Source organism: Coniophora puteana, assembly GCF_000271625.1.
Source record: "Coniophora puteana RWD-64-598 SS2 unplaced genomic scaffold CONPUscaffold_11, whole genome shotgun sequence".
Classification (NCBI taxonomy): domain Eukaryota; kingdom Fungi; phylum Basidiomycota; class Agaricomycetes; order Boletales; family Coniophoraceae; genus Coniophora; species Coniophora puteana.
The window spans coordinates 1,926,978-1,953,130 of NW_006913063.1; the positions used below are offsets into that span (position 1 = coordinate 1,926,978).

General features: G+C 53.0%; 8 protein-coding genes across 8 annotated transcripts; 3 read left to right on the forward strand and 5 right to left on the reverse strand.

Annotated features, from left to right (window-relative positions):
* Window positions 1-1,802: 1,802 nt before the first annotated feature.
* Window positions 1,803-3,392, reverse strand: CONPUDRAFT_75800 (uncharacterized protein; the record flags this gene model as incomplete). Its single annotated transcript, XM_007773735.1, has 6 exons — window positions 1,803-2,071; window positions 2,118-2,385; window positions 2,442-2,646; window positions 2,714-2,837; window positions 2,891-3,131; window positions 3,180-3,392. The coding sequence occupies 6 exons, from the start codon at window positions 3,390-3,392 to the stop codon at window positions 1,803-1,805; spliced, it is 1,320 nt and encodes a 439-aa protein (XP_007771925.1).
* Window positions 3,393-4,029: 637 nt separating this feature from the next.
* On the forward strand, window positions 4,030-4,856 carry CONPUDRAFT_36489 (uncharacterized protein; the record flags this gene model as incomplete). Its single annotated transcript, XM_007773549.1, has 2 exons — window positions 4,030-4,294; window positions 4,363-4,856. Coding segments are annotated over 2 exons (759 nt in total), but the record flags the coding sequence as incomplete, so codon positions are not given.
* An 821-nt stretch (window positions 4,857-5,677) lies between these two features.
* On the reverse strand, window positions 5,678-9,559 carry CONPUDRAFT_157234 (uncharacterized protein; the record flags this gene model as incomplete). Its single annotated transcript, XM_007774132.1, has 9 exons — window positions 5,678-6,027; window positions 6,076-7,025; window positions 7,078-7,381; window positions 7,430-7,821; window positions 7,873-8,018; window positions 8,067-8,235; window positions 8,286-8,464; window positions 8,513-9,205; window positions 9,278-9,559. The coding sequence occupies 9 exons, from the start codon at window positions 9,557-9,559 to the stop codon at window positions 5,678-5,680; spliced, it is 3,465 nt and encodes a 1,154-aa protein (XP_007772322.1).
* Window positions 9,560-11,344: 1,785 nt separating this feature from the next.
* CONPUDRAFT_75803 (uncharacterized protein) lies at window positions 11,345-14,478 on the forward strand (the record flags this gene model as incomplete). Its single annotated transcript, XM_007773736.1, has 10 exons — window positions 11,345-11,536; window positions 11,583-11,917; window positions 11,967-12,089; window positions 12,138-12,238; window positions 12,288-12,925; window positions 12,980-13,018; window positions 13,071-13,361; window positions 13,418-14,194; window positions 14,246-14,314; window positions 14,368-14,478. 10 exons carry the CDS (start codon window positions 11,345-11,347, stop codon window positions 14,476-14,478), a joined length of 2,676 nt encoding a protein of 891 aa, XP_007771926.1.
* Window positions 14,479-14,536: 58 nt separating this feature from the next.
* On the reverse strand, window positions 14,537-15,184 carry CONPUDRAFT_157236 (uncharacterized protein; the record flags this gene model as incomplete). The annotated part of the gene is made up of 2 exons (XM_007774133.1): window positions 14,537-15,022; window positions 15,077-15,184. The coding sequence occupies 2 exons, from the start codon at window positions 15,182-15,184 to the stop codon at window positions 14,537-14,539; spliced, it is 594 nt and encodes a 197-aa protein (XP_007772323.1).
* A 1,118-nt stretch (window positions 15,185-16,302) lies between these two features.
* CONPUDRAFT_75804 (uncharacterized protein) lies at window positions 16,303-17,889 on the reverse strand (the record flags this gene model as incomplete). Its single annotated transcript, XM_007773737.1, has 6 exons — window positions 16,303-16,337; window positions 16,404-16,534; window positions 16,589-16,749; window positions 16,799-17,332; window positions 17,382-17,603; window positions 17,650-17,889. The coding sequence occupies 6 exons, from the start codon at window positions 17,887-17,889 to the stop codon at window positions 16,303-16,305; spliced, it is 1,323 nt and encodes a 440-aa protein (XP_007771927.1).
* Window positions 17,890-18,112: 223 nt separating this feature from the next.
* On the forward strand, window positions 18,113-19,338 carry CONPUDRAFT_75805 (uncharacterized protein; the record flags this gene model as incomplete). The annotated part of the gene is made up of 6 exons (XM_007773738.1): window positions 18,113-18,158; window positions 18,209-18,292; window positions 18,341-18,526; window positions 18,586-18,690; window positions 18,738-18,842; window positions 18,902-19,338. The coding sequence occupies 6 exons, from the start codon at window positions 18,113-18,115 to the stop codon at window positions 19,336-19,338; spliced, it is 963 nt and encodes a 320-aa protein (XP_007771928.1).
* Window positions 19,339-25,142: 5,804 nt separating this feature from the next.
* On the reverse strand, window positions 25,143-25,907 carry CONPUDRAFT_139105 (uncharacterized protein; the record flags this gene model as incomplete). The annotated part of the gene is made up of 2 exons (XM_007774134.1): window positions 25,241-25,907; window positions 25,143-25,181 (listed from the first exon to the last, which is right to left on the reverse strand). Coding segments are annotated over exons 1-2 (366 nt in total), but the record flags the coding sequence as incomplete, so codon positions are not given.
* Window positions 25,908-26,153: the final 246 nt, after the last annotated feature.

Consider the following 26,153-nt stretch of genomic DNA (forward strand, 5'->3'; position numbering starts at 1 on the left):
CATCGGCGCATGCATGTAAAGCACTGATCGAGTCCGCGGACGATAAGTCAATGATATAGTGCCGGTGTCCGGCGCATGCGAGAGGTAGGGTGTCGTGTGCGCGGACGCGGTGATAAGGCGCTCGCCGGCGCAAAGAACACTGGGACAAACGGGATGCAACGCACTTCCGATGAACAGCGTAGGGGAATCACGGCGCCGAAATATTGGCTAGGGGAGTCACATGATATGCGCCGAAGAGGCGTGCACCACGTGTATTGTGCGAGAATCCAGCAGATGACGTTACGGCGCTCGGGATTCATGCACACCAGTTGGGTGCCGGCGGTATGCTGGGGTGCTCTTGGCATCCTCCGGCGCACATCACGTGATAAATGCCGAGCAGACATCATGTTAGATCTTCCTCACGGCGCATGATTATTACCGGTTGGATCGGTCACATGGTTGGCGCCGAATGCACTCGCCTGTTGCCAGGTGTATCTCATTTATGCGCCGATGGGGGACGTGCCTATCGCCAATGATGAGCGCCGGTCACGGATAAGTTAAATGGTTCTCGGCGGCAACAGGTGATTCAAAGCGGATGCTATGCCCAAGCTGGTGTCGTGCAGGGTTGTGCCGTGCGCCGCTGGCGCTGAAAGCTTTCAAATTGTCCACGGCGTTCAAATCCCATGAATGACGCTCTCAGCGCCGGAGGGTTATGCTGAAGTGCTGTTGGCATCTTCCGGCCCATATCACGTGATGCAATGCCAGCTAGACATGATGGTGACTCTTAACCTCGGCGAATGATTATTTGCTGGATGGAATTATCACGTGGTCATTGCCGAATCCACTCGCCTGTTGCCGGTAAATATCATCCCTGCCCCGATGAAGGACACACCTATCGGTCCAGTAAGTAGTTTGGATCACAATCGGCAATGGTCATGTGATGTGTGTCAAGCTCAACGATTTGCGCCGGTCATGGAGGTCCATAGGCAAGTCAAAGTCAGTCTCGGCGGAAATCACGTGATTAAAAAAGGATGCTGCGTTCAATCCCCGAGCTTGCGCCGTGCAGGGCCGTGCGGTGCGCCGCTGGTGCTGGACGCTCTCAAGTTGCTCTTGGCTTGCAAATCCTATGAATGTTGTTCCAAGCGCCGAATGGCAGTTTGGATTGCTTCTGTCACTGGTGCAGGCATATACCACTTCATCTTTGCCGGCAGTTGTAACAGATCCCCATATCTGCCCAGGTCAATATTGGGTGGGATCAACAAACTGCCTTGGGTGGCGCTGGGAACAAACTGCAACACCCACTGCATCACAAGATGCGCATGGAGCATGAACCAGTATGTAATGCATTGAGATAAAGTACAGTACACAAAATTCGACGAGAAAACTGAAGTGTGGACTGTGGTTGCAAGGCGATTATTAGATTTAGATAAGCTCAGCAGCGCCGACTGGAATTTCGTTGGGACAGCGTCGGCGGGGGGCCCACCTGTATTGCGCCGGGGCAAAGCGGATGATGTGGTATCGTGGCGGCGCTCTTGATTCATATTCATTGCGCCGAAGCCGCCAGTACCCAACAAAGGTGCATAACATCGCACATGATTATTGCTGGCAGGTAGTGTCATGTGATGCGCGCCGAAACCCAATGCAGCTTGAGTTTGTCAGACTGGCTTCCGACTCAATAGTACAAACCGCTATAGGAAATTCAACAAGGCAATAATGAAACAATGTATGACATTAATCAAGTTCTACTGTAACGAATGCCCTAAGATCATGCAGATGGTAAAAATTCTATGTACATTGATTTGAGATGCGCCGCCGGCGCCGATTCAGTACCACTGTCGAGCCCGGCGCGGTGTCCTCCTCTCCCCACCCCACTTCTCCTCCCAGTTGGGAAGAATGGTGATCTTCTCAAACACCGTCGCAATATCGGCGAGGGAGGTCTCGGCGCGAACGCGGTTCATGATCGAACCCGCTGACATTGTCTCGCTTAGCGGATACAAGAAATCCGGCATGGTATACAGCGTGGACTCACAGGTGGAGCTGGGGCGGACTATTTTCCAGATCGTTGTCATGTAGATTTCGTTGTCGCCCGGTTCTGCCTGGTTAGCATTGGGAGGAAAGGAAAGCACAAAATGACTCACCCATGCTCCAATCCATGCCACTCTTGGGCATCTGCCAGATGACACCGGCGCCTGGGCGAGGAGTCTCGTCGGCGATGGGGTGCCCAGCCTCCTCGTTCAGCTTGCGGACGTTGCAATGGACTTTTGCCCGAGCGCACGGCGTGCAAGTCCATCGCCCAACTCGCCGGCATCGGATGCTAGCGGTTGTGCACGGAGTGCAGGGAACCGCCGGGTCTCGCAGCAATTCCTCAGGCCCGATCTCGGCGATCGACTTGTTGCGCTTGCGAGGCTGCAAAGGTCAATGTTAGATCAGTGCGGCGCCATCTGTCGGGACTAATCACTCACCTCGGTGATGGTATCCTCGCCGGGTTGTAGAGCGTCGGCGCCGGCGCCGGCGGGCGGCTTGCGCTGATCTTGCTTGGTACGCGCCCGTTTCTTGCCCTTGGCACTTGATGCCCCTTCGTTCACGTCGGCGCCGGCGCCGTCCTGGTCCTCGTCGTCGAGCTCCTCACGTCGGCGCCGCTTCCTGGATTTGACCTGCCTGGCGTCACTGTAGGATATCGGACGCCGTTAAACGCGAACTCACGAGCGCTGCCAAGGTAGGAACAAGAACGCACTCCATGACTGCCCGGCGGGCGTTTGCCGAAGACGAGCCCGAGGCTGAGCTCGAAGGCTCAGAGGGGGCCGCAATCTGCGGGAGGTGGCGGTAGTCGAACCCGCTCCCTTCTGCGAGTGCGCGCGCTGTTGCAACATCAGACCGAAACTGACTGAGAAAAGTCCATAACAGAACTTACCAGGTGCGCCGGCGCCCCTCGACGGCTTCGTCCACCACTGGTTGTCGCCGAGCGACACATCAGCGATGAAGTGCCTTGAGCGCCATTGGGTGCGCGCCGCAATCCACTCCTGGTCGTGGATCTCATCGAGTAGCTTCTTGATGTCGCCGCCGGCAACCGCGACAGCCATCGCGTTCGGGCCTGGTATAGTTTGCCCCGGAAACTTGCGCCGGGCGTACTCGTAGATGGGGCGATTACATAACTACACGCCATGTGGATGGTGAGTTTCGATAGAAAGATCATGACTTACCACCTCGGTCCTCAAGCACTTGCACGCCTGTTGTACACTGTACCCGCCTTGCATCCAGACCCCTAGACCCCGCTCCATCCGCTGCTCTGCCAGATCCATCAGTTGCTGCATTTGGTCGCCTGTCGCCGGGAGATTATCGTCGTAGAGGTGCTTCACCCAAGTGGGCATGTTGGGCGTGGGCTCGCGCGCGTCGCTGCTGCTGCTGGTGGACATGGTCGTCGTTGTCGAGAGCGAGGAAGCACGTTCGCGAACGGTGGCTGCCATATATAAAAGTCTTTTTTGTTTATGTTTATGTACGTGTTTGAGGGGCTCACACGCCATCGCCGACGCGACGCGTTCATTAAAAGCACGTGGTATCGCGTCTGATACCCGTCGCATAAATAAACTACCCTATAAATAAATGACCAACTCAGCGCCAATCTTCTCTGACACTACGACGTTCTAAGATATTTACTCGATGCTACCCTTCGACATGATGCGCGCCGTATCTGAGCACACGGTAGCGCTGTATTCTGTCTCGCGCCGGGATGGTGTTTTCCTTCGACCCGCCGGCGTCAGTACTGAGATCCTGGACGATGCCAGCCGAGCAGCCGAAATTGTTGCTCAAGCCAAAGAAAACAAAGGTATAGTTCGCTGGTCGTTCTCAAGTGTCTTACTGACAAACAAAAAAAAACAAGTGAGAGTCCATGACTCTGTTGCACGTCACCTCGAGTACTTCAACATTCAGGACCGTGGACGGAATCTCGATGACGAACATGACCTCGAGGACGTACTACCGGCGCTGTCATTTCACTCCCACCGAGGGCCATTTACCGACTTGACCCCGGATCCAGACACAGGGCGCCTATTCGCGCGCCGACCCTTCCACCTTGTCACCGGCGCCGGCGAACCCATCATGTGGTATCTGCCAGACACAGTGCCGATAGAAACGCAGAATGCTGTGTTCCGGGATTTAGCGCTGATTGCGCCGGCGCTCAGGAACAGCGTCGTCCAGAGCAGTCTCGATGATTGGCGGTGCTCAAGGTACCTCTTCAAGGAGGATACCCGCAGCCTTCGGGCGGCTCCTGGTTGCATCAACGTATCGCCCGGATGGTTTGCACAAGGTCACAATGTAGGTGAAGGGTTTATGCTACCATTTCTACTTATCAACCATTTGTGCAGGGTTTCAATGGGCCGCCGAAAGCTTCACTAAACCTTCGCGCCGGGTCATCACAAGCGATGTTACACGAGTGGGTGTCAGCGTCGGCGCACCCAATGGCCATCCCCTCAGCTGTACTGGCAATAATTCATCCCCACCAATATCAGCAAGGATTGCGATGCATGCGCCGGCTGCGCCGCAGGACAATCCTGAAACCATTTGTTGACAGCTGGGCCTCGGCGTTCAATGCCATGACAGTCATCTCGAATCGCGAGACGTTATATCATCGTGATGGCGGTGGTTGCTTTCAATGGTACGATGTACTTGGTACCTATGGGCAGTATTCACGAGGACTACTTTCATTCCCGGCGCTGGGGATTGACCTCGACTATCGCCCAGGAACAGTCGTTGCATTTGCTGGCAATGTACTCCGTCATGGAGTACCTCATCCCGACGGTGAACGTGTTTGCTTGGCGCATTATATGCGAAAGAACCTACATGAGTATGTTCACACAGAGCATGCTCAGTGGGGTGTTTGTTTGTAAACACAAATTAACCCTAGTTCTACATCTTCCCTGCTGTATGGACCGGCGCCGATGCTGTCATGACGCACGCTGCTGAGCTTATCTAAATCTAATAATCGCCTTGCGGCCACAGTCCACATTTCAGTTTTCTTGTCAAATTTCTTGCACTGTACCTTATCTCAATGCATTGCGTACTGGTTCATCTTGGTGTGTATCCTGTGATGAAGTGGGTATTGAAGTTTGGTCTCAGTGACACCCAAGCCAGTTTGTTGATCCCACCCAACATTGGAATGAACATCAATGCCGCGCTTGATATCAGCCTAGGTCTGGGACCGGCGCCGCCAATACTGTCAGGATGAAATGCCGGTCAACGCTGCTGAGCTTATCTAAATCTAATAATCGCCTTGCGGCCACAGTCCACATTTCAGTTTTCTTGTCGAATTTCTTGCACTGTACCTTATCTCAATGCATTGCTTACTGGTTCATCTTGGTGTGCATCCTGTGATAAAGTGGGTATTGAAGTTTGGTCTCAGTGACACCCAAGCCAATTTGTTGATCCCACCCAACATTGGAATGAACATCAATGCCGAGCTTGATATCTGGTGGTGGGGATGTGGCAAACTCTTTTGCAAACGCAGCCTAGGTCTGGGACCGGCGCCGCCAATACTGTCAGGATGAAATGCCGGCCAACACTGCTGAGCGTATCTACATCTAACAATCGCCTTGCAACCGCGGTCCACGTTTCAGTTTTCTCGTCGAATTTCTTGCCCTATGCCTTATCTCATGCGCTGTGCACTAGTTCATCCTTTGCGTATTCCCTGTTTCTAATACATTAACTATAGAAGTTTGGTACCAGTGACACCCAAGCCAGTGTGTTGATCCCAAGTTATGTTGCCTTCAACATCAAGGCCGAGATTGATATCTGGTGGTGGTGACTTGACCAACTCTTTTCCAAATTCAGCCTGTGCGCGCGCCGACAGCTTCTCCCATATCTCAACCTGGCGCCGCGCATACTCGGCGTGCCCCACGTACACATTCTCAGTGATGCAGGTCTGACGCCGCCGCCATTTGGCTGCCTCGGCTTCGAACCCCGCTGGAATCCAGCTCATCTCATGTCTGAGGAAAATCAGCTCCTCCTCGGCGCGGTCTAATCGGCACCTGGCGTGAGTCCATTCCAATCGAGCGACTGTGAGGTGCGTCAGCTTCATATTGACTCGCCGACGATGTCACCCACATTCTTTCATCAGGCGAGGGCCGTCATCGCTACCCACTGCTTTCTTGATGTCGAGGTACCAAAACCACGAGAGTCCTTTGTGCCGTAGCCCACGTGCTGCAGGGTTCAACTCCGCAGTACTAGACTGTAGGTCATCAGCTGTCATAACCTCATACTCCTTCACAACATCGGGGTTATCAGCCAATGCAAGCATAGCATCTCTTGCTCGGCTGTAGTATAAGCGATGGATGTTGACCTGCGCGGTTTGCAAGTCGACGAGGCGGCGGGCAGCAGCACTTGCCTGTTGGCTATGCTTGGCAGGACGGACTGCTTCCTTGTACAGAACAGACTTGCGTCCAATGTGATTACGGACGTTGCCAATGGCGTCGTGAGCCTGCCCTTTGCGAAGTTCAAGCTCTTGGTGAACCAAATCTACCAAACCTTGCTCGACGCACACAGCGCGTCCAAATGCCGAAGGCAGCCCAATCGTGCGGCGCTCAGGCTGAGTGCTTGATGCGCGTTTGCGCCGGAGGTTGGCGGCGCCGCTTGGCGCATGGCCTGCCTCCCTGGCGCCGGATGGCGCCGGCGCAATGTCATCGGCGCAGGCATCGCCGGCGTCGTCCCCATCTGAGCCAACATCCTGTCCATCCTCTGCAGCATCCTCGGTGTCGGCGTCTGACTCTTCCTCATATTCACTGTCTTCCTCGCTGTCGACACCAGGGGCTGAATTTGTGGGGCAAGTGTCATGGGGTCCCTCCTCTGGTACGAGGTCCTCATGGTCGCCCTCGAAGATTTGAGTCAATACTACATGCTTCGGGTTGGTGATGAGCAAGGCGTTCATGTATAGTGGAGCATCACGCTCAAAGTCGGCCATGAGTTCGTTGAGGTGCCGGCGTTCGCGCTCGAGAGTTGTAGTATCGCTGCGCCGGCTGCGCTTCCCAGCAACGCGAACAAGAGCAAGTATGCGGATCCTGTTCCCGGCGCCGTGAGTTTAGTGGGAAGGCCATTCACTACATGACTCACTGAAGTTCCTCAATGTCGATGCCTAACAGTAGCCAGGCTATAACGCCACGAGCACTTTCACTGCGTCTTGCTGGTGGCTGGAGGGTCTCACTGATTGCCAGTCTACCTGCAAGCTTGCCAACCTTCACATTGAAAATCTTGTCTTTTTCTTTAGAACCGTCGCGGATCATGTAGGCAGCCTCGATTTTCTTGGACCACTCAGCCACATCCTTGGGTTGGCAGACGTTTCTAAACTTCGCAAATTCTCTCTGCGCCGACGCGAAATGCTTCAAGGCCGTGTGCCACCGCTTGATAGTCAACTCCACTAGATTGACATGTCAACATATGCCTGACCAATCAAAGGACTGCCTACCACATGTTAACATCTTTCGCAAGTTAGACCATCGCATTTGGGCATTCATCAGATCCTTTCTTCCAGATGCCGACATGTTGCGAAAGCTATTTGCAATAGCATTCAAAACTGCCCATAGAGTTTCCAAGACTTCGCCGTCGATGTTCCCCATGCCTCTGATGTAGTTGGGCGAGTATCTTGCAACACATTCATCCTTGTGGCCATGGACATGAAATAAACCAATGGCGGGTACAACATCCACATGTTCGGGAAATGCGATGTGCGGGTAATGTCCAAAGCGCCGACGAAAGTGGATGAAGTACTGGCAAATGATGTCATATATGAAAATGAATCCAAGCAACTCTTCGTCCGACATGCCTGCCATGGAAATGGCAAAGTCCACCACGGACTGTCTGCAAATTTGATTTCAGGATGCGCCGGTGACCAATGAATGTGGTACTCACTTTTCGCCAAGCTTCAAATCAACAACAGTATTCGGCAGAAAACAGCCATGACGAGCACATGCCACGGCGACCAGACCTGTGACTCGCAAGTTCTTCTTGCGCCGGTTGGACAATGACACAGCCCGATGGTCATTGCAGCTGGATCGCTAGCGCCGGCGTCAGGTTCCACTCGGCATTGAGGTTAAGGCACTCACCATTGGTTTGTCTGTGGTACTTGCTAGATGTGCTTCATATTGCACCTGATTCACAGTGTAGCTCATTCCATCTGCAAGCTGGACATCATTTTCCTGGTTTCGCATGGGAACATTTACTTGTTTGAAGTTTCCGTCAATCACTAGTTGCCTATAATATAACCACGCCGGCCTACAAACAAATGTCAGCGGCGTATAACGACAGTGAATCTTTGAACATACCCAGAGGTCTTCCAGTCAGGCGCCAAGTTTCTACCAGGCTGGGGACAGGCAACGCAGAAATGGGCCATGGAGCCTACCGCCTGCTCTTCTGCTGGCTGGTTGTATCCATGTCCGTGGGCTTGGCGGGTTCGCAAGCGGATCCATTGCCTATAACAACGGGCCAACTCCCTGTAACGATCCTACAAACAACGGTCAGGCGCAAATAGAGCCGGCGCAGGCGGACGTACAGGAACATCATCAGGCATCATCTCATTGGTGACATAGCGCAGCTTCCGAAAGTAAGCGTTGGCGGGAACCTTCATTTCGAGGTTTGAGATCATGAAGTCGTGCAGCGCAGCAAATGTGAACGCCGTCCGGGGCTGCTGTGTAGAGGCGGGGTAGAGACGCATTCGCAGGAGTTGCAAGTCCCTCGGCGGCGAGTCAGGGCAAGTGCACCACAGCGCCGGTAATCGATGGACGCCGGAAATGTCGACCACAGTCAGCCACACTGTTTTGGGCCGCTTGCGGTCAGCTTCGGCGCGCTGTTTGTCATCGGCGCCGCCATCGCCATTGCCTGCATCCAACCCCTGGTCCCCATCTTTGGCCTCAAAGACGCCGCTGACGCCGCTGACCCCGGCGCAAGGGCATTTCAGACCATTATGCCCCATAAAGAGGACAATACCTAAATCCTTGGCAGCCGACGAAGACCAGTGATCCTCCCGCCACTCCTCGAGTTCATGGAATGGTAGTCGGGAGTGGGTTTGGGAGATGCATGCTTTGCAACCTTCGGGGACCCCCAGACAGGACAGACACCTCCAGGTGACCGCCCCTGTGCCGCATCGGCTACATGTTGCTGCTTTTTGGGCGCCGTCGAGAGTAATAATTTCTTGCAAGTACTTGTGTTCATGGGGAATCCAGTCTCGCATGAACCTATCTTGGTTCTAGTATGCAAGTCAGAATGGTTGAATATGCACGTGAGTGCTTAAACTTGCCCATTTCTCTTTCCTTGGCACACTTTTGGGTGTGCTGTCATCATCGAAGTTGGCGGCGGCGTCAGAGAAGAATGGTGATGGGACTGTTGGTTGTGGCTGAAGGCTGAGCGGTGGGGGTGGGGAACGTTGTGTCGCCGGCGTATGTTGTGATGTGGTGGCCTCTTTTTGCACCTTGGGCTTGAGGGTAGATTTACCTCGTTTTTTGACCGGCTTCATGTACACGACATTTTCAACTTGTCCAGGATCGGCGGGATCAGGTTCAAACACTCTGGCTCGTTTGTTTGGGCGAGAATCAGACTCCATGGTGGGAAGCAGGAGGAACAGCAATGTGGTGAATACCAGCAACGCATGCTGTGACCCAAAACGTGCTACTACATGTATTTGCCCTTTGCCCGGGCTTCACAATTCTGCCATTGCAGCATTGGCCCAACCGGCGCTAATGCATGCGTCCATCACACATGACCGATTTGGGAAACCTTTTCTCCTGCCGATGCATCTTAATACAAACATAATTTCCCCGCATTCATGTGCCTTGTGAAACCTTCGATAGGCTTCGTCGGCTGCCGCCCCCGACAATGGAACCCAAGGCAATGGTAAATTTGATGACACATATACGGCCAAGGAATCACATATAAGGCAAGTTTGTATTGGATTGGCGCACACTCTTTGTATCATGTCCATCAATCAGCCCACATAAAGTCTTGTTATTTCAATGCCCATTCCTTTGATATGAGTTCGGATACATGGACTTTGTAGGCACTACGGCTCAGGGTGTTCCTTAATGATTTCAAAGGAAAGGTTGAAAGTGAACAAGATGTGTTGATCTTCAACTGGGACTACTGCACTCACCTCTTTGGCACAGCATCTGTTGATCCATTTATCAGAGCTTATATCAAGGAAGCATGCACTGTTCCATAACCAACGCCTCCTTATACCTCCTTTGATATGAATTCTGATAAATGGATATTGTACCAAAGTCAATGCAATAGTTCTGGCCGATAATCAAGATGTGATGTTTAGTTTCAATATTTCCCTTGAAACAAGGAGCATACCACAAATGAATTCCTCACAACCTCTGCATCACCCACTTTATTGCAGGATACACACCAAGGATGAACCACTAGGCAATGCATTGAGATAAGGTACAGTACAAGAAATTCGACAAGAAAACTGAAACGTGGACTGTAGTTGCAAGGCAATTATTGGATTTAGATAAGCTCAGCAACGTTGACTGGCATTGCATTGTCGAAATTCATATCATGGGAGAGATGCACTGTTCCATAATCAACGCTTCCTTATGCCTACTTTGACGTGTGTTCTGATGAACGGAGATTGTGAGGAAGACATTTATGGTGTGCTCCTTGATAGGTTTCAAGGAAAAGGTTGACACTAAGCACCACATCTAGATTATCGCCCAGCATCATTGCATTGACTTTGGTACAATATTGTTTGGCACAATGTCTGTTTATCAGAACTCATATCTTAAAGGAGGCATCCATTGTTCCATAATCAACACCTCCTTGTGCCTCCTCTGATACGAGTTCTGATAGACAGACATTGTGACAAACAGATGAAAGGAGTGGATAATCAATGTGTGATGTTTAGTTTCTACCTTAGCCTTGACACTTATCAAGGAGCACACCACCTATGTCTTCCTCACAACGTCCATGTGTCAGAACTCGTATCAACACTGGATTCAGACATCCAGGTAGGTGAGCTAAACCAGTGCAACCATACAACAGGCCACAGAACTCGGCGGTGTGCGCCAGGACATGCATCACCCTACCTGTGGTAGAAGTCAATGGAAGCACCCTTGCTGCTGTGCATCCGGCGTCTTCCAGAGCCGTGCTCACATACGCCGACACACATGCCAATGGTTCGACATATACCCGGATGCCACGCCGAGGTTGAAGCCGGCGTGGATATTCAAAGCTTCCAATGTAGGATCAGATAGGGGTCTCAGCCGTGGTTGACCAGACCCTGACCATGCAGTCAGGGTCAGCTACACCTCAATGGTGGTTGCCATCAACGCGTGTTTTTTTTTCTTTCTTTCTTTCTTTTTGTTCTTTTGTTCTCTCCCATTCAGCCATGGCTGACAACACTGATCTCGATGGGTTCTCCCCAAGGTGTCATTTAATTCTTAATCGCTGCCTCTCCAACTGGAATGCAAGCAGTGAAGATGATCCCGACGACCAGGCAAACATCATTGAGAGTACGGCTAGAGAACTACTCAATGAAGAGGGCGTCTGTAATGGGGAGGGTCTGAATGAAATGGCAGAGGTGCGTTTAGGCAGTGCTGTAACGCATAGATGCTAATATTGAGCAGAGGGTTCGCGAGTGGTTTGGCCGCGATAACAGGGAGGCAACTCCACCCGGCGACGAGGTTAAGTGGAAGTTTAGGTCTGGCAAGAAGTGGACTATGGTACGTATTGCCGAGATTGAGCACCAGGCGCAAATCATGTCTCTGGTTGTGTCGACATGGGCTCTGGAACATCCCGAAATCCCAATGCCGCCAGTGTGGAGAGGCAAGTACATGGGGTTATTCAGCCGGGCGCGGATAGAATACTGCAAAAACAAACTCGATCAGACGACGAAGGACGCATTTACAAGAAAGGCAGCCAAATGGAATGAAGAGGGCCCGCCTGCAGAAATACAAGAGCGGTAACTTATTCCATCCAGGGGTACGCCGAAGGCTAACCATTAGCTGCAGCGAATTTCCCAAGTGGCTGAAGGGAGCAGCTGAGTTTGCTGAGTGGTCGGCGGTCGCCCACGGCGTCCGGGTGTTTTTCTTGTTCGGCAGGAAGAACTTGAAGGGAGAGATTCAGCTCGGCCAGTAAGTTTCAGCAACATACTTCATGGATTCCCTCTGATGTTTTGCAAGTTCGGACACCATCCGCGCCTGTGACCCACCATTTGAGCCTATGCTAACGCAGCGGGTTCGCGAAATGCCCTTCTGGAAAACTTGGCGTCTGTATGTCAATGGTTTGTGTTACATTATTTGTTCGGCGTATCAACATTAACTCGTGGGTAGGCGGTCCTCTCCCAGGCGAGTCGGCGCCGGAAGGATTAGCGGATGCGGCGCAGGCCACGGTGCCAAAATCGCGCGACGCTTGTTCTCTCATTGCTACAAGGGACGACGGATTTCCCATTGTGCCAAACCCGCCGAAGAAGGAAAAAACTAAAACGTTACAACGTCTTCTTCGAGGATACATCACACGAGTCTGGCGGCACGATACTGTGCGTGTGAAGGGTGTTCTCCCTTGGGGCAACATGGAGAAGTATCCCAGGCACTACTTCGGAAACAGCAAGTACTTTCCTTTTGGCATGTTTGGCGTCAGGGAGCCGAGCGACGTCAAGGAGGGAGAAATACTTGCATTGTTCGCACATTGGCGGGAGAGAGAATCTGACAACAAGGTCCCCCTTCGGTTCCGTCATTCACTGCGGTTGGATCCATATGCAGTTGCAACTCCTGAAACTCCCATTTTGCCAGATGATGATGATGACAGCTCGGATGAAGGCGATGTTGGGCTGAGCGCAGACGCGCTGCTGGGACATTCACGCGCCGGCATCACAATTACGCATACAGGAGCATCCGAAGCTAACCTGCCGCCGGTTGTAGCAGCGCCGGCACCAGCTCACATTCGCACAATCCCTGCCGGCGCAAATCAGGTACGCACCCTTCGGCGTTCATAGTGCAGCGTCAAGTGACAACTCTCACAGCAGCACCGATCGCCAGACGGCACTCGCTCACCACAACCCATGGTAAGCTGATCTGGGTCCAATAGAATGGTCGGAATACTCATAACTCATGTAGCCACAAAGGCCGAGGCCCAGACAGAAGACGATTCCCTCGGCTGCTACTGTCCAAGCAGGGAGCGAATCCGGCGCCGAGGCAATTACACCAGAACAGAACTCAGAGCTTACTGACAGCCAATTTGATTACCTCAATGACGGCAATAACCACGTTCCACCCTCCATTATCAGCACCAAGGATGATGATCACAACTTCTTCTTTGATACTGCCGAACTTGAAGAATACGTCCCTGCCCAGTCGTCCAAAGATGAGACAGAGTATCCAAAAACATTGTCACCAGAACATTCTGCTGTGAGTCCTCCACTATATCTTCATCCGGCGCTTGCATACAACATGATACCCCATAGACAAACAACCCACAGGAGCTGCCCCGGAATGTCGCCGCCGATGAAGATAATTCCGCTTTGGCACTCGGAGATCTCATTTCGGCGCAACCCGAAGAAGATAACCCTGGCGCAGGACCTTTCGATCGCCATGATTGCATCCCCTTGGACTCACCATATCCACCTGAGGATGCTCCCTACGACTTCAGCTTTGATCCAATGGATTATGAAAACTATGTTCCATCTGCGGATGGACTTGAGAGCCCGAGTGGCAACATGTCCATCCAGCTCACTAATCCCACCATCGACGACGCTTCGGGAACTGAAGCGCCGGACCCGGCGCTTACAGCAACGATTCCAATGCATGCGAGCACTCTCCTGCAGGTCGCCGGCGCCGGCGCGCCGGGTGGACACATCTCCAATGCATCTCAGCAGGAGGTGGACACGCCCAGCTCTCATGACAGCAGAACACACAACGGCGTGTTGCTCTCCACAGGCGGTCCTGTTGAAAAACGAAGTCTCACGCAAGTCCCGGGCGCCAGGGCATCGGCCACGGCGGCATCGCCTCACGAGCATGCTTGTATCGCGCCTCCACCTAACTTCGCAGCGCCAGAAGGCGACTGCAGGAGTGAGGCCAGCGACCCCAGCGACGATAGCGAGAACGAAGTACTGGACACTTTGATCGATGATACATCACTTGAGATCAGTGTTCCCCCACCGCTTGCAAGTCCAAAGCCAGCGAAGCCTGATAGTAAACGCAGACGGCGGGCAAGTTCGGCGACGAAACCTGTGTCAACCAAGGTATGGCGGCCACCCTGTATATGGCCCGTGCTTAGTATTGGGCATCCACAGAAACCGAGGTCAATCCACAACAGAGAACCCATTCAAGAAGCTGCGTCCGAGGAACAAACAGCTGAGCAGGTCCATTGATTTCGTTCATCCTACGCGGTGTATGTTTGACGAGTTTCCACCAGGCTCAGCGTTTTAGCAAGCGAAGGACGGCGCCGACCGACCGGCTGAAATCCTACATAGAAGGATCAAAGGAGGTAAACTTGCCTTATTACGATCCAGCAAGGAAGAGGTAGAGTAATAGAAGAGTAACCAAGGGCGCCGTGGAAATTAAATCCAAGAATGATATTACATTCACATAGATGCTCCGACATTGTAGCTGTGCATATACCTCACCGGCACAATGAACATAGGACAATTCACTGTGTTCGCACGTTTTCCTTTCCATCCTGTTGATCTCCTTCCACAGAACATGCTCTGGGCGACAATGCTCCAGGACTTATTGGCGTAAGTGTCGTCGCAGATCACTTTGGAGGCGATCATGAATGCGGATACGAAAAGACGGTGGCCAGATGAGCTGCGAGCAGTGGGAAAACAGGCCTTGAGACGCTGGAGGAGGACGAGGGCGGCAAAGGTAACCGATGCGTGGAGTTTCGTCCGGTGGAGGGCGTAGGCGATGAAGTACGGTAGCTTCACAGTAGAGCCCGACGACGAGGGAGGGTACTCGGGGCAAGCGAAGAGGTGGGTGATGAACCGCGCACAGAGGCGCGCCGCGTTCTCGTGCCCATAGAAGGGGTCGCGGGCTGTTGAAGGCTGTGTCGACGCCGATTTGGGCGGGGCCTAGAACGGAACTATGAGGAAAGCCGGCGACCAAGGAGCTACATGAGGACGTACCGATGGGGGCGGATGGAACCCTTGCCTCGACTGGGAGACGGAGATGTTGTGCGCGGCGCAGAAGGGGGAGGGGTGCTGTGCGATGGAGGGGCCCATTACAGCAGCCATGATGATACCAGAGACGACGAGGGGAGGGGATGAGAGAAGTCAAACAAAAAGGATGCGAAAAGCGCTAGAAAAGAAGGGGGAAAATAGTGAGCGACGAGCAAATGACAAAGTCTATAAAACGGGAGCGGCGTGGTGTGGGCAAAGAAGGAAAGTCTGAAAACACAAGGGACCACGAGGCGTCCTCAGATCAACGCACATCAGAAAAACCCCGTCAGGGCCTAGATCGGAGTGGTAGGGAAATTCTGGGAACCAAGGAATCAGGCATGAACATACCGATGGGGGCGGATGGAACCCTTGGCTCGAATAGGAGAATGAGACATTGTGCCCGGCGCGGAATGGGGAGGGCTGCCGAGCGATGGAGGGGCCCATTACAGCTGCCATGATGAATCCAGAGGATGAAGGAGACGGGACGTATGCGACCCTTGATACGAGTTCTGATATACAGGCATGGCCGGAGACTTATGCCAAATTGCAAGTCGTGTTTTGTCAAGCAGGTTCTCACCGAGAAATCACTCAATCCACCCTTGGAAACGGACGGAGCTGAATGCTTGACCTCGCCGGAAGACGGCGAGGTACACCATATCTCATGTCTGGGATACCGAGATGGGAAGCGCCGCACGACCCCTGATACGAGTTGTGATATACGGACATCGCCGGAGACTTACGCCGAATTGCAAGTCGTGTTTTGTCGAGCAGGTTCTCACCGAGAAATCACTCAATCCACCCTCAGAAACGGACAGAGCTGAATGCTTGACCTCGCCGGAAGAGGGGAAGGTAGATCCTATTTAATGACTGTGATGCTGAGATGTTACGCGCTGCATGGAATGGGTGTGCTGTGTGATGAACGGACGCATTACCGCTGCCATGATGAATCCAGAGGATGAATGAGACTGGACGACAGAACTAAGACGAAAGGGCTGAGAAAAAGCGCTGGAAAAGGAGAGGGAAAATAATGAGCGACGTGCAAATGACAAGGACTATAAAACAGGAGAGGTGTGATGGGGTGGGCGAGTGCATCTGCTGGCATTCAAACATTGTCATTGCGGTAGTGTTACAAAGTCAAAGAAGGTAACATAAAATGCGTAGAAATCGACAATACATGCAAGTACGTAAAGGGTTCACAGCGCCGGGTCTACAGCCATACGGGATTCCTCTGCGTTCCATTGGCGTTGTCAGCTGGTTTCGAGAGCAAAAGCCGGCGCCGGCGCCCATCACTCACCTTCGGGCCCCTTTGCCTTGATCTCCGCAAACTGCGCCTTCATCTCGTTCTTGAACTGCCCCAACTCGTCGCGCATCAGGCCCATGGCGTCGTCGAGATCAACAAGGGTGTTATTGAGCAGCACCTCGCGCCTGACGAGGGCATCATGGATTCTCCCGAGGTGGTCAGTTACCTTCTGAACGTACATGTCGAAAGCTTCGTGATCGCTCGTTGGAATGCTGACGTTGAACGCCGAAACTCCGTTTTGTTTCCAATCTATCGGGGGCAATGAGCGATGTGGGACTTGGTACTGATCAAACGCCGGAATACCATCTTGGAGTGCTTTGACCGAGCTGGTTGGCGCCGCCTGCCACACAAAAATTAGCACCGGCGCATGATGCCAATGCACCACGTACCTTGTTGGCGCCAGTGTCAGTAGCAGCGCCGATGCTCGTGGGCGCCGGCGCCTGGCTGGGGCCAGCAGAGCTCTGTTGAGGAGCTGCCAGCGCCGGTGCGCGCGCGCTGCCTACAGGTCTCCCGTCGTCTTCTGGGGGAGTGTCGGGGATTCTGGGTGGCCTCAGGATCAGCCTCCTGGTGTGCGCGGGCGTTGGAGACTGAGCCTCGGTGTCCTCCTCCTCCTCTGAGGCGTTGGCGTTGAGAGGCTCAACAGGCGACGTCAGGGGGGCAGCTGGGGATTGACCGGGGATGGGGGCCACTGGCTCCTTCAGTGTAGATGCCGGCGCGTGCAAGGGAGGAACTGACGGCGGAGGGGCTGTTGTTGCGCCGGCCCGCGCCGGCGCAGCAGATGTTGGCGGATTCTTAGGGGCAGTAGGCGCCGGATGGGAACCAGCAGTCGGCGCCGGCTTCGGTGGAGAAGATGACGCTGATGGCGTACTCTTCGACTGATTCCCCGAAGTCTTTGTCTTCGGCTGGGGAGGGATGGGGTCTTTCTGCGCTGGATTGAGAACGCCTCTGCGATCTGAACAAGGCGCGGCTCACCAGAGTCGTGCCTGTCACCCACCACCTGTCTCCAATGTCGAGATGCACCTGAGGTGGGCGGTACTTGCCTCTACCGTGTTTCATCTTCTTGAAGTCCGGGTGGAAGAGGGGGATGCTGTTGTTCCTGATCATCATCCCCATGGTATGGTAACGCAAGTTCCCCTTAGCACCGTTTTTGCTGATCTGATGGAATAGTCGGCAGAGTATCGGGTTTAAGTTACCCTGCACAGAGTTCAGTGCGCCCACTCAGAACGTTGTAAATACGTACCCATTCAACCTTCCAGTTGTGCTCAAATCGACGACGGTCTGACTCTGGCACGTTGAGATGATCATAAATCTCGAGGATGCGGAGCTCGACGATGTCCAGGAAGTTCTGCCTCTGGTCATCGTTGTTCTTGTCCATCGAGCGCGTGGGCCACCACGATGGAAGTTGCTCCATCATTGCGGGCACTGCGGCGGAGGGGGCGGCGTTGGAGGGGGTGGCTTGTGTCCTGGAGGTCGCAGACATCGTGGGATGGGGTTGAGGGCTAGTGACAGGAGCTCGCTGTCGAGCGCAATTAAATTTGGGTCCGGCTGGGGAACGTGTGTGGCTGTTGCAGAAAGTTCCATGGAGTTCTATCGTCATGTGCAAGGTGGCTGAGCTTCAGATATATTGAGCGCCGCCGCATCGATAAACCCTGATCAATATCATTTTCACTCTGGGATCCGTCACAACACCACCATCACCTGCAATGGCACCCCGTCACAAGAACAACGAGTCAATGAGCACGAGCGATGGTAAGATAACTTGTCTTTTCTCAATGGCAGGCCCACATCTGCGATCACAGGCCCCCGCCGTGGCCGTGGCCGTGGGCGCGGCGCTAGACAGCCCTCAGGACGTCGGGGGCGTGGCAGGGTGGCCGTCCCCATCAGTGCGCCGGCCTTGATGAAGGTTAAGCATTACTTATTCAATCATGTAGGTGATGTGGCTCTGCCCGCCGAGCACGATGCAGCGGCGGGCGACTCCCAAGAGCGCCCTGGTGACGGTAACTCCGGCGAGGAGGAGGAGTCCTTTTCGCCATCTGCGCTCGAAGCGTACGTGCCGCAAGGGGACAGCGATCCTACCGATCCAGAGATGGAAAACGACATACTCAGCCTTGAAGAATGTAAGTCTTCTTCAGTTTCTCCCGTGGTGCCCAGGTGACTCATCTCACCACGCGCATAGTAGAAGCCTACGCCAATGCAGCTATGGATTGCGCAAGTGATGACAGCTACGCAGCAGACATCCCGGAGGCAGCGGCATGCGGTGATGCCACGCCCTCGTTTTCGGGTCAGTTATCTGCTCTCCCATCGCCGGCGCATGCTAACGCGCCGCAGAGCTAGACCGTACCACCCAAAGCGTCGCCGCAGAGCGCCAGGCATCGACTGACTTTCAGTCTACACCAAGCGCCGGGCAAACCGAGGAGGAGCGGCGCATCCATGGTAAGCACATATCGACACTGGGCGCGCCGAGGACTGAAACCTACCCCGGCGATGAACAGACTTTGTAGAAGGGGCTTCTCGCATGATCCCAAGCGATAATGGGCCAAACGTCTTCGCAACAATCGGCAACGCCGATGCAACCCCAGCTGGTTTGACAGCGAGGGAATGGCGGCGCACGGCGTTCACCCGTTTGTTGGAGCTGCCAGACAGTGACGGCCTCACCAGGCTGATGGACCACTTCTTGCACTCCCTCATTCAGAACGGTCGGCCTAGCAACCCTGATGTCCCATTGGCTTCTGCAAATGCCGTCCTCGAAGAAGTCATTGGCAACTATCGCGGATCCACGGCCGCCATCACAGCAACATTGAGTAGCTTCCTGCCGCCTTCTGAAAGGCTCGGCAGTTACGATGGTGTGCGGGACACGACGTCGGAGCAGTGGAGGATTGCAATTGCGTACTATCGTATTCTACTAGCCCTTCGGGCTACAACAATCTAAGTACTACCATCTTGTACTGCGACAATTTATAGCTCAAATCTACAATGCAAGTACCTGCATGCCACACACTCCAAATGCCCTTTTGTCGTTACATCGATTCAACAGTAGTTCATAGACATAGCTTGGGGATCGTGGACTACGCCGAGATTGATTTAATGTAGCTGAACTATGACTGTGTTCGGCGCAGGTCACTGGGCCTGATTGACATCACACGGTCGGCGCCGACACTGAATAAAGCTACCTACTAGACGGCGGTGATCGGTGTGCCCCTCATCGGCGCACGAACGATATTCATCGGCTCACCGGTGAAAGATCTCGGCGCGGGTCACGTAACAGCTCAAGCCAGTAATAATCGTGCGCCGAGACAAAGAACTACCACAGTCTCCTCGCGGAAGTGTGCACGTGATCGTAGCAGGAAGACGCCGATAGTCCCTTAGCATGCCGGCAGCACACACCTGGTGTCTACGGCGCGACACGTATTGCTTGCTTGGATCCAATCACATGCATTGCCGAAGTGCATGAATCGAGAGCGCCGTCACACCACCACACCATCTGATGGTCCCGGCACAATACATGTGGCCCCTCCAATAATGTCAGCATGAAATGCCGGCAAATGCTGCTGAGCTTATCTAAATCTCATAAATCGCCGCGCAACCGCAGTCCACGTTTCACTTTTGTGTTCGAATTTCTTGGACTGTACCTTATCTCAATGCATTGCGTACCGGTTCATCCTGTGTATGTATCCTCTGATAAACTGGGATATACATTCAAATTTGCTTCAAGTTTAGTTCCTAAAATCTACCCTGGTGCGTATATGTAACAGGCGCCGCCTCTTATAACGCTGCGGCGCACATCATGTGACTGCTGCCACCCGATCGTTTATTTCTCCTACGCTGTTCATCGGAAGTGCGCTACGTCCTGTTTGGTGCATCTATGCGCCGCCGAGTGCTGAATACGTATGAATGCCTCGCCGTTCAATCGCCCTGTGTATATGCTAACCACGTGATGATTCCATCCAGCAAATATCATTCGCCGAGGTCAAGAGTTGCTACGATGTCTGGCCGGCATCTATTACGTGATTTGGGCCGGAAGATGCTAACCGCACCCAGCACAGCCCTCCGGCGCTGGAAGTGTCATTCATAGGGTTTGCACGCCGTGGACAATTTGAAAGCTTTCAGCGCCAGCGGCGCACGGCACAACCCTGCACGACACCAGCTTGGGCATAGCATCCGCTTTGAATCACCTGTTGCCGCCGAGAACCATTTAACTTATCCGTGACCGGCGCTCATCATTGGCGATAGGCACGTCCCCCATCGGCGCATAAATGAGATACACCTGGCAACAGGCGAGTGCATTCGGCGCCAACCACGTGACCGATCCAACCGGTAATAATCATGCGCCGTGAGGAAGATCTAACATGATGTCTGCTCGGCATTTATCACGTGATGTGCGCCGGAGGATGCCAAGAGCACCCCAGCATACCGCCGGCACCCAACTGGTGTGCATGAATCCCGAGCGCCGTAACGTCATCTGCTGGATTCTCGCACAATACACGTGGTGCACGCCTCTTCGGCGCATATCATGTGACTCCCCTAGCCAATATTTCGGCGCCGTGATTCCCCTACGCTGTTCATCGGAAGTGCGTTGCATCCCGTTTGTCCCAGTGTTCTTTGCGCCGGCGAGCGCCTTATCACCGCGTCCGCGCACACGACACCCTACCTCTCGCATGCGCCGGACACCGGCACTATATCATTGACTTATCGTCCGCGGACTCGATCAGTGCTTTACATGCATGCGCCGATGATTGTGACATCATCCGATATCCGGCGTTTGCCATCCGCGGACACAAATGACCAACTGCACCATTGTCTTGTCTATTTCACTACCCCCATTGCAGTCTATCGCTGTTGATGGCGCCGTCCGCGGACACGATGCGCCACACCAGTCGCTGCCCTGCTGAACACGGCGCCGGCGCGCCGGACACACATTGACATCCTGTGTGTGATGGGCGCGCCGGCGGTCCGCGGACACGGCGTTGTCGCGCCGTCCGCGGACGTCCGCTGGCACGACGCTGTCGCCGAAATGGCCCGTCCGCTGGCACGACGTTGTCGGCGCCGGCTGCCTGCATATCCTGAAGCCTTGCATTGTGAAGGCGAAGACGAGTAGCAGAGACGCCGGGTGATGCAGCATTTCGGCACGCGTCGGCATGACGTCGATTGCTGTCAAGCTGTCAGTGACATCCGTGATGAATCTGTGACGGTCACAGACATCTACAGTGAGTGAGCAGCTTTAAAAAGTCACACTATCGGCATGTCTCTGGCATGTTTTCTAGCACATATCTCAGCTCCTTATGAGCTGAGTAAACAAAAAGACAAGTGTACATATCCCTATCTAGTTTTTAGGGCATCTGATGTGATGTAGCAGCGGGAAATTCAAAGATGAACAAAAAGTGTTTCACGACAGGCGCGTTGTTTCATCGGGGGCACAGGCATTACTCGTATCTTCAATATTTCTGCCCGCTTTTGTTTGGTTTTTTGTTTGTACCCTTGATCAGATCCCTTTGAGATCAGATTTGCTCTCGATCCGGATATCCTCAACCATTTTGGGCCATACTCCCGTTGATAAGATAATGGACCCTGAGCGCTTTGTTCGTCGCCATCCTTTCCTCCCTCCCTCCCTCCCCTCCCTCCCCGTTTTCGCACCATGGATCTTTTTAATTGTAGAGTCGGTGCGTCTCTCAATCCCTGCGATGTCTACACTCACTTACTCCATCCCTACCAGGACCACGGTGCAGATCTTCGGTGCGTACCACACCCATCGCTTTCAGGTTATTAACTCACGAAGTAATGCTCGTAGATGACGACTGCACGGTCTTGGCGATTTCTATATCTGAGCCTACAGTCGCTTCGCTCGTGATCGCCCCACCCTCGCTTCAGATGCAGAATCTGTAGGTACGCCCTCTCGCTCGACACCATCCCCCTCCGTTGATAATGTCTAACACAGAAACTCGCCATCTGTGCATACACGCTCATTGCAGGCTCAGCCACAGCAAGCTCGGGCCCTGTCTCTCGGCGTGCCTCTCTCTGAAACTCCCTCAATCATGGCGCCCATCCTTTCCTCTCCCATGGCTCCTGCTACGAGTGTGTACATTATCTCACGTCTTCTCCTATGCTTAGTACTAGCTGCTTTACAGTATTGCAAGTCCCTGCCTCACTCGCATCCCTGGCATCCAATGACAGGTAACGGGTACCTTATTGCCTGTGCAGGTGCCAGAAACCTCCCAGTAAGTCACATCCCCGATTGTTAACACTTCCGTGCCGCAGGATAAAGCCCTGCTGCCACGTTTGGCTGTGCGCCATACCAAACGGTCGGTGGCCATTGCACTCGGCCGCCTTCGCAGCCTCTCCCGCAGGTATGCCTCTGCGCAATCACTTGATACCTGATCCCTACGCATGTCCCAATACCAACCAGATACCGCCCATGAAACGGGCCTTAAGTAATGTTAATGTAATGTCGGTAAGCCCTTTCGGTCTCAAATTTCCTTATACCTCTTTTTCCTTCTCTTTGCCCATTTAATTGGAATGATCTGGCGAAGAAGCGGAGGTATGTATGTCTTCCAGTATATCGTATCGTAGTTGTAGAGTTCCTTTGTTCATAGGCTGTATTGCTGATCTTCGTCGATCTCACTCAAATTTAACTGAGTCACTGCCTACGAAGGTCAATTTGATGAACTAAACCCTGCTAAACCTCCAACGTCGAAGCCCTGGTGGCTAGGTATAGCTAAGAATGACTCGGCAAGTGTATGGCGAGTCACACTTCTGAGGACATTATAAATGTGATGGCCACGTGTGTGGATACGCTTCAACGTGTGGTAGGGGAAAAAAATGTTTCTTGATAGGTCCTTATGTAGATGTCATGTTAAACTGGACATCGGAAACAATGGTTGTCATTAGCTCGTTGTTGTCTGTTGGGAATCAATCATCCCATGCGTTTACTTCTACCACACGTTATGTAACGAACGTTCGCTTTCGGAGGGGCAAAGACGTTGCAATACTTACATTGTCACCATGGCTTGAACGCACCCCGCGCTTCGGCGCCTATCTTATCTCACATCTTCATGTTGCACCATCATACTACATATTGCAATATCAGTGATCGGTTTTGGGCACCAATTCTTACTGTTGAGCACCTGTCAAAGGTTTCACCCGTTCCCAGTGACATATTGTCATACGGACAACAGTGCTAATTGTTATGTTGTTCAATTTTTGCAGCAATATGTTTCCGGGTGTGCGGCTGGCGTTGAATTGCTGTATGTCTCAACAATGCAAGCCGTAGTGTAACGCAGGCATAATCTGTTACCCGATGTGTGTAGATAGTTAACTGTTACTTCTTCAAATTGTTGAATGCATGTATATGTGTACTCTGTCAGATTAATGAGTCTAACCCCGGCATTTACTTTGGTTGAGATGCTCTGTTGATGGTACCTATTCCTGAATCCCATCAATATCCCAATGAAATAAGTATCGTGCTGCCGACAAAGGTTAATAGATCTGAAGGGATAGATCTAAACGTTCAGGAAACCTTACACAGGTTTCAAAGTGCAGGCTCCCTTATGACAGGTCCAACCAACTTGCCGAGACACGGGAGGACAACTATCAATATTGGAAAACTCATGGAGCTAATGAGATTCGATTGCATAGCACCGTGACGTGGTAGGCCGTGCCGTGCCAGTTGTCTAGAAACTGTCTGATTCTCTCACATGTAGCAGACAACAGTTCATAGTACGTGCTCTGATTTTCACGTCTTCACCGGTACCCATCAATTGTGCCGTAGCGGAGCACGGCATGTCTTGTAGTATTCAAAATTATGCCCGGCTTGGCATTGTACATGTTTGGCTTTGTGGCTGTGGCATATCTCGCGTTAGTGCTCGGTATTTGTATACGATGTAGGGCTCTGGACTGCATGACAGATATCCACGGGCACTGTGTCTCCTCGTGTTCGAGATTTCTTTTCCAGTACAATAGGATGGCGATTCTCAACGAGCAACATGGTAGGACAAGATCCTTAAGTGCCGTAGCGCAGCGAGGCTGCCTTGTATGATATAACGAGGACCCATTAGATGTACGACAATGAGTTTGATCATCACGGCCTTCTATGGTTGGTACTAGCAGCAAACTAGCAGCGTTCAACACTGTGAAGGTGGATATACCTGATTATAATGGGCACCATTCGGGTGTAGAATCCATAGTTATCACTCATTAGATACATAGTAACACTGAGAATTCGTCGTGATAATCAGGTACTTGCTCGAAAATCAATCATTGTCATTTTTGTGTGATTCAATTGTCCAAATCACCTTAAATGTACCTGATTTTGTCGACGAAAATGCGAGACCACATGCAGAATGACTAGTTTTCATGGAAGAAGAGACCATTTATCACACGACAGAACATACAAGAATCAGGTCAAAATCAATTCTATTAATGCACTACACAACAGATAGCTAGCTGCAGGTTCACCGCAATACAGCTCCTGAACCCGCTATGACTATAGTTCCCTGTGAACTCGCTCAGAATGAGCGGCCGGTGCCGCCCCTCCTGGCACTCGATGAACCCGTGCGTGCGCAGCGCCATGCCCTCACGCAGCGACGTGACGAGGAACACATCTGCGACAGTGAGCAGCGCAAGGTACTGCGAGAACATGAGGTCCTGCGTGTGCAGGAAGACAATGGGCTGGGAGGTGAGCATCGAGAACTACGAGTTGAGACGCACGACGACGTTGGAGAAGGCCCCGGCGAGCTCGTTGGATTCGGCAGTCTGCAGGGCGACTTGAATGAAGACGACCTGAGAAGATACAGTATATGAGTGACAATGTATAGGGCGCAGAGAAGGACATGTCATACCTTGGCCTGCGACTCGGGGTATCTGCAGCCGCTCATTGGTCGCGAGCATCGTGTCGTGCATCAGGCTCAGCCACAGCCCCCTGCCGCCGGCGGACAGCCGGTGCTGCCGCAGACACATCACGGTCTGCGGCGGCGGGTCCGCGTGATGTCCAGCGCCGCCACCCGTGTCGAGATTGCAGCGGAGCTCGCACGCAATCATCTGCGGTGACAATGACGACGACGCTGCCGTCGTCATATCAGCGCCAGCCGACCCCGCAAACAACGGCACCAACAACGGCGGACTCAGAATCCGACAACTGTCCACCTTCTTGTACTCCACACGGAGCATCCTCTGCTCGTGGTCATACCACACTGAGCTGGATCGAGACAGAGATGTGAACTTACCCAGGTCCTTTGCACTTGATGCCCTTGCAGACGTGTTCGACAAGAGCACCTGCAAAGTTGGGGAGTGAATCGACTTGAATTGTGTCCCGCAAAACCGCGTTGAGGCAGACGGGCGTGCGGGGGAGCTTGATGTGGTGCATCAACAGACCTGCATCAGAAGACCGACTTCCTTCGCACGTCTCGACGTCAACGCGCTGGATATGAGAGACGGCGGTCGGCATGGGGTACGACGTGCAGGCTGGGCACAAGCATGGAGGCGGCGGGGTGCTATGATACCGGTAACCTTGAACTGGATGGGGGAGGTGAAGGACCTGGGATGAGACGACTTGAGCTTGCATGTGGAGCGAAAAACGGCGAAGTGAGCATGGCTGGAGCGAATATGGCACAGCTGAGGAGATGGTATTGATGTTGGTCGAAGTGTTGATGGGCTTGGGCTCTTCTGCTATGGCCAACGCAGTGCTGGATGGGTGTTGAACGTAACGTTGAGGCCGTCGTGAGCGTTGCATAGTCTCCCTTGGCAGACCTAATA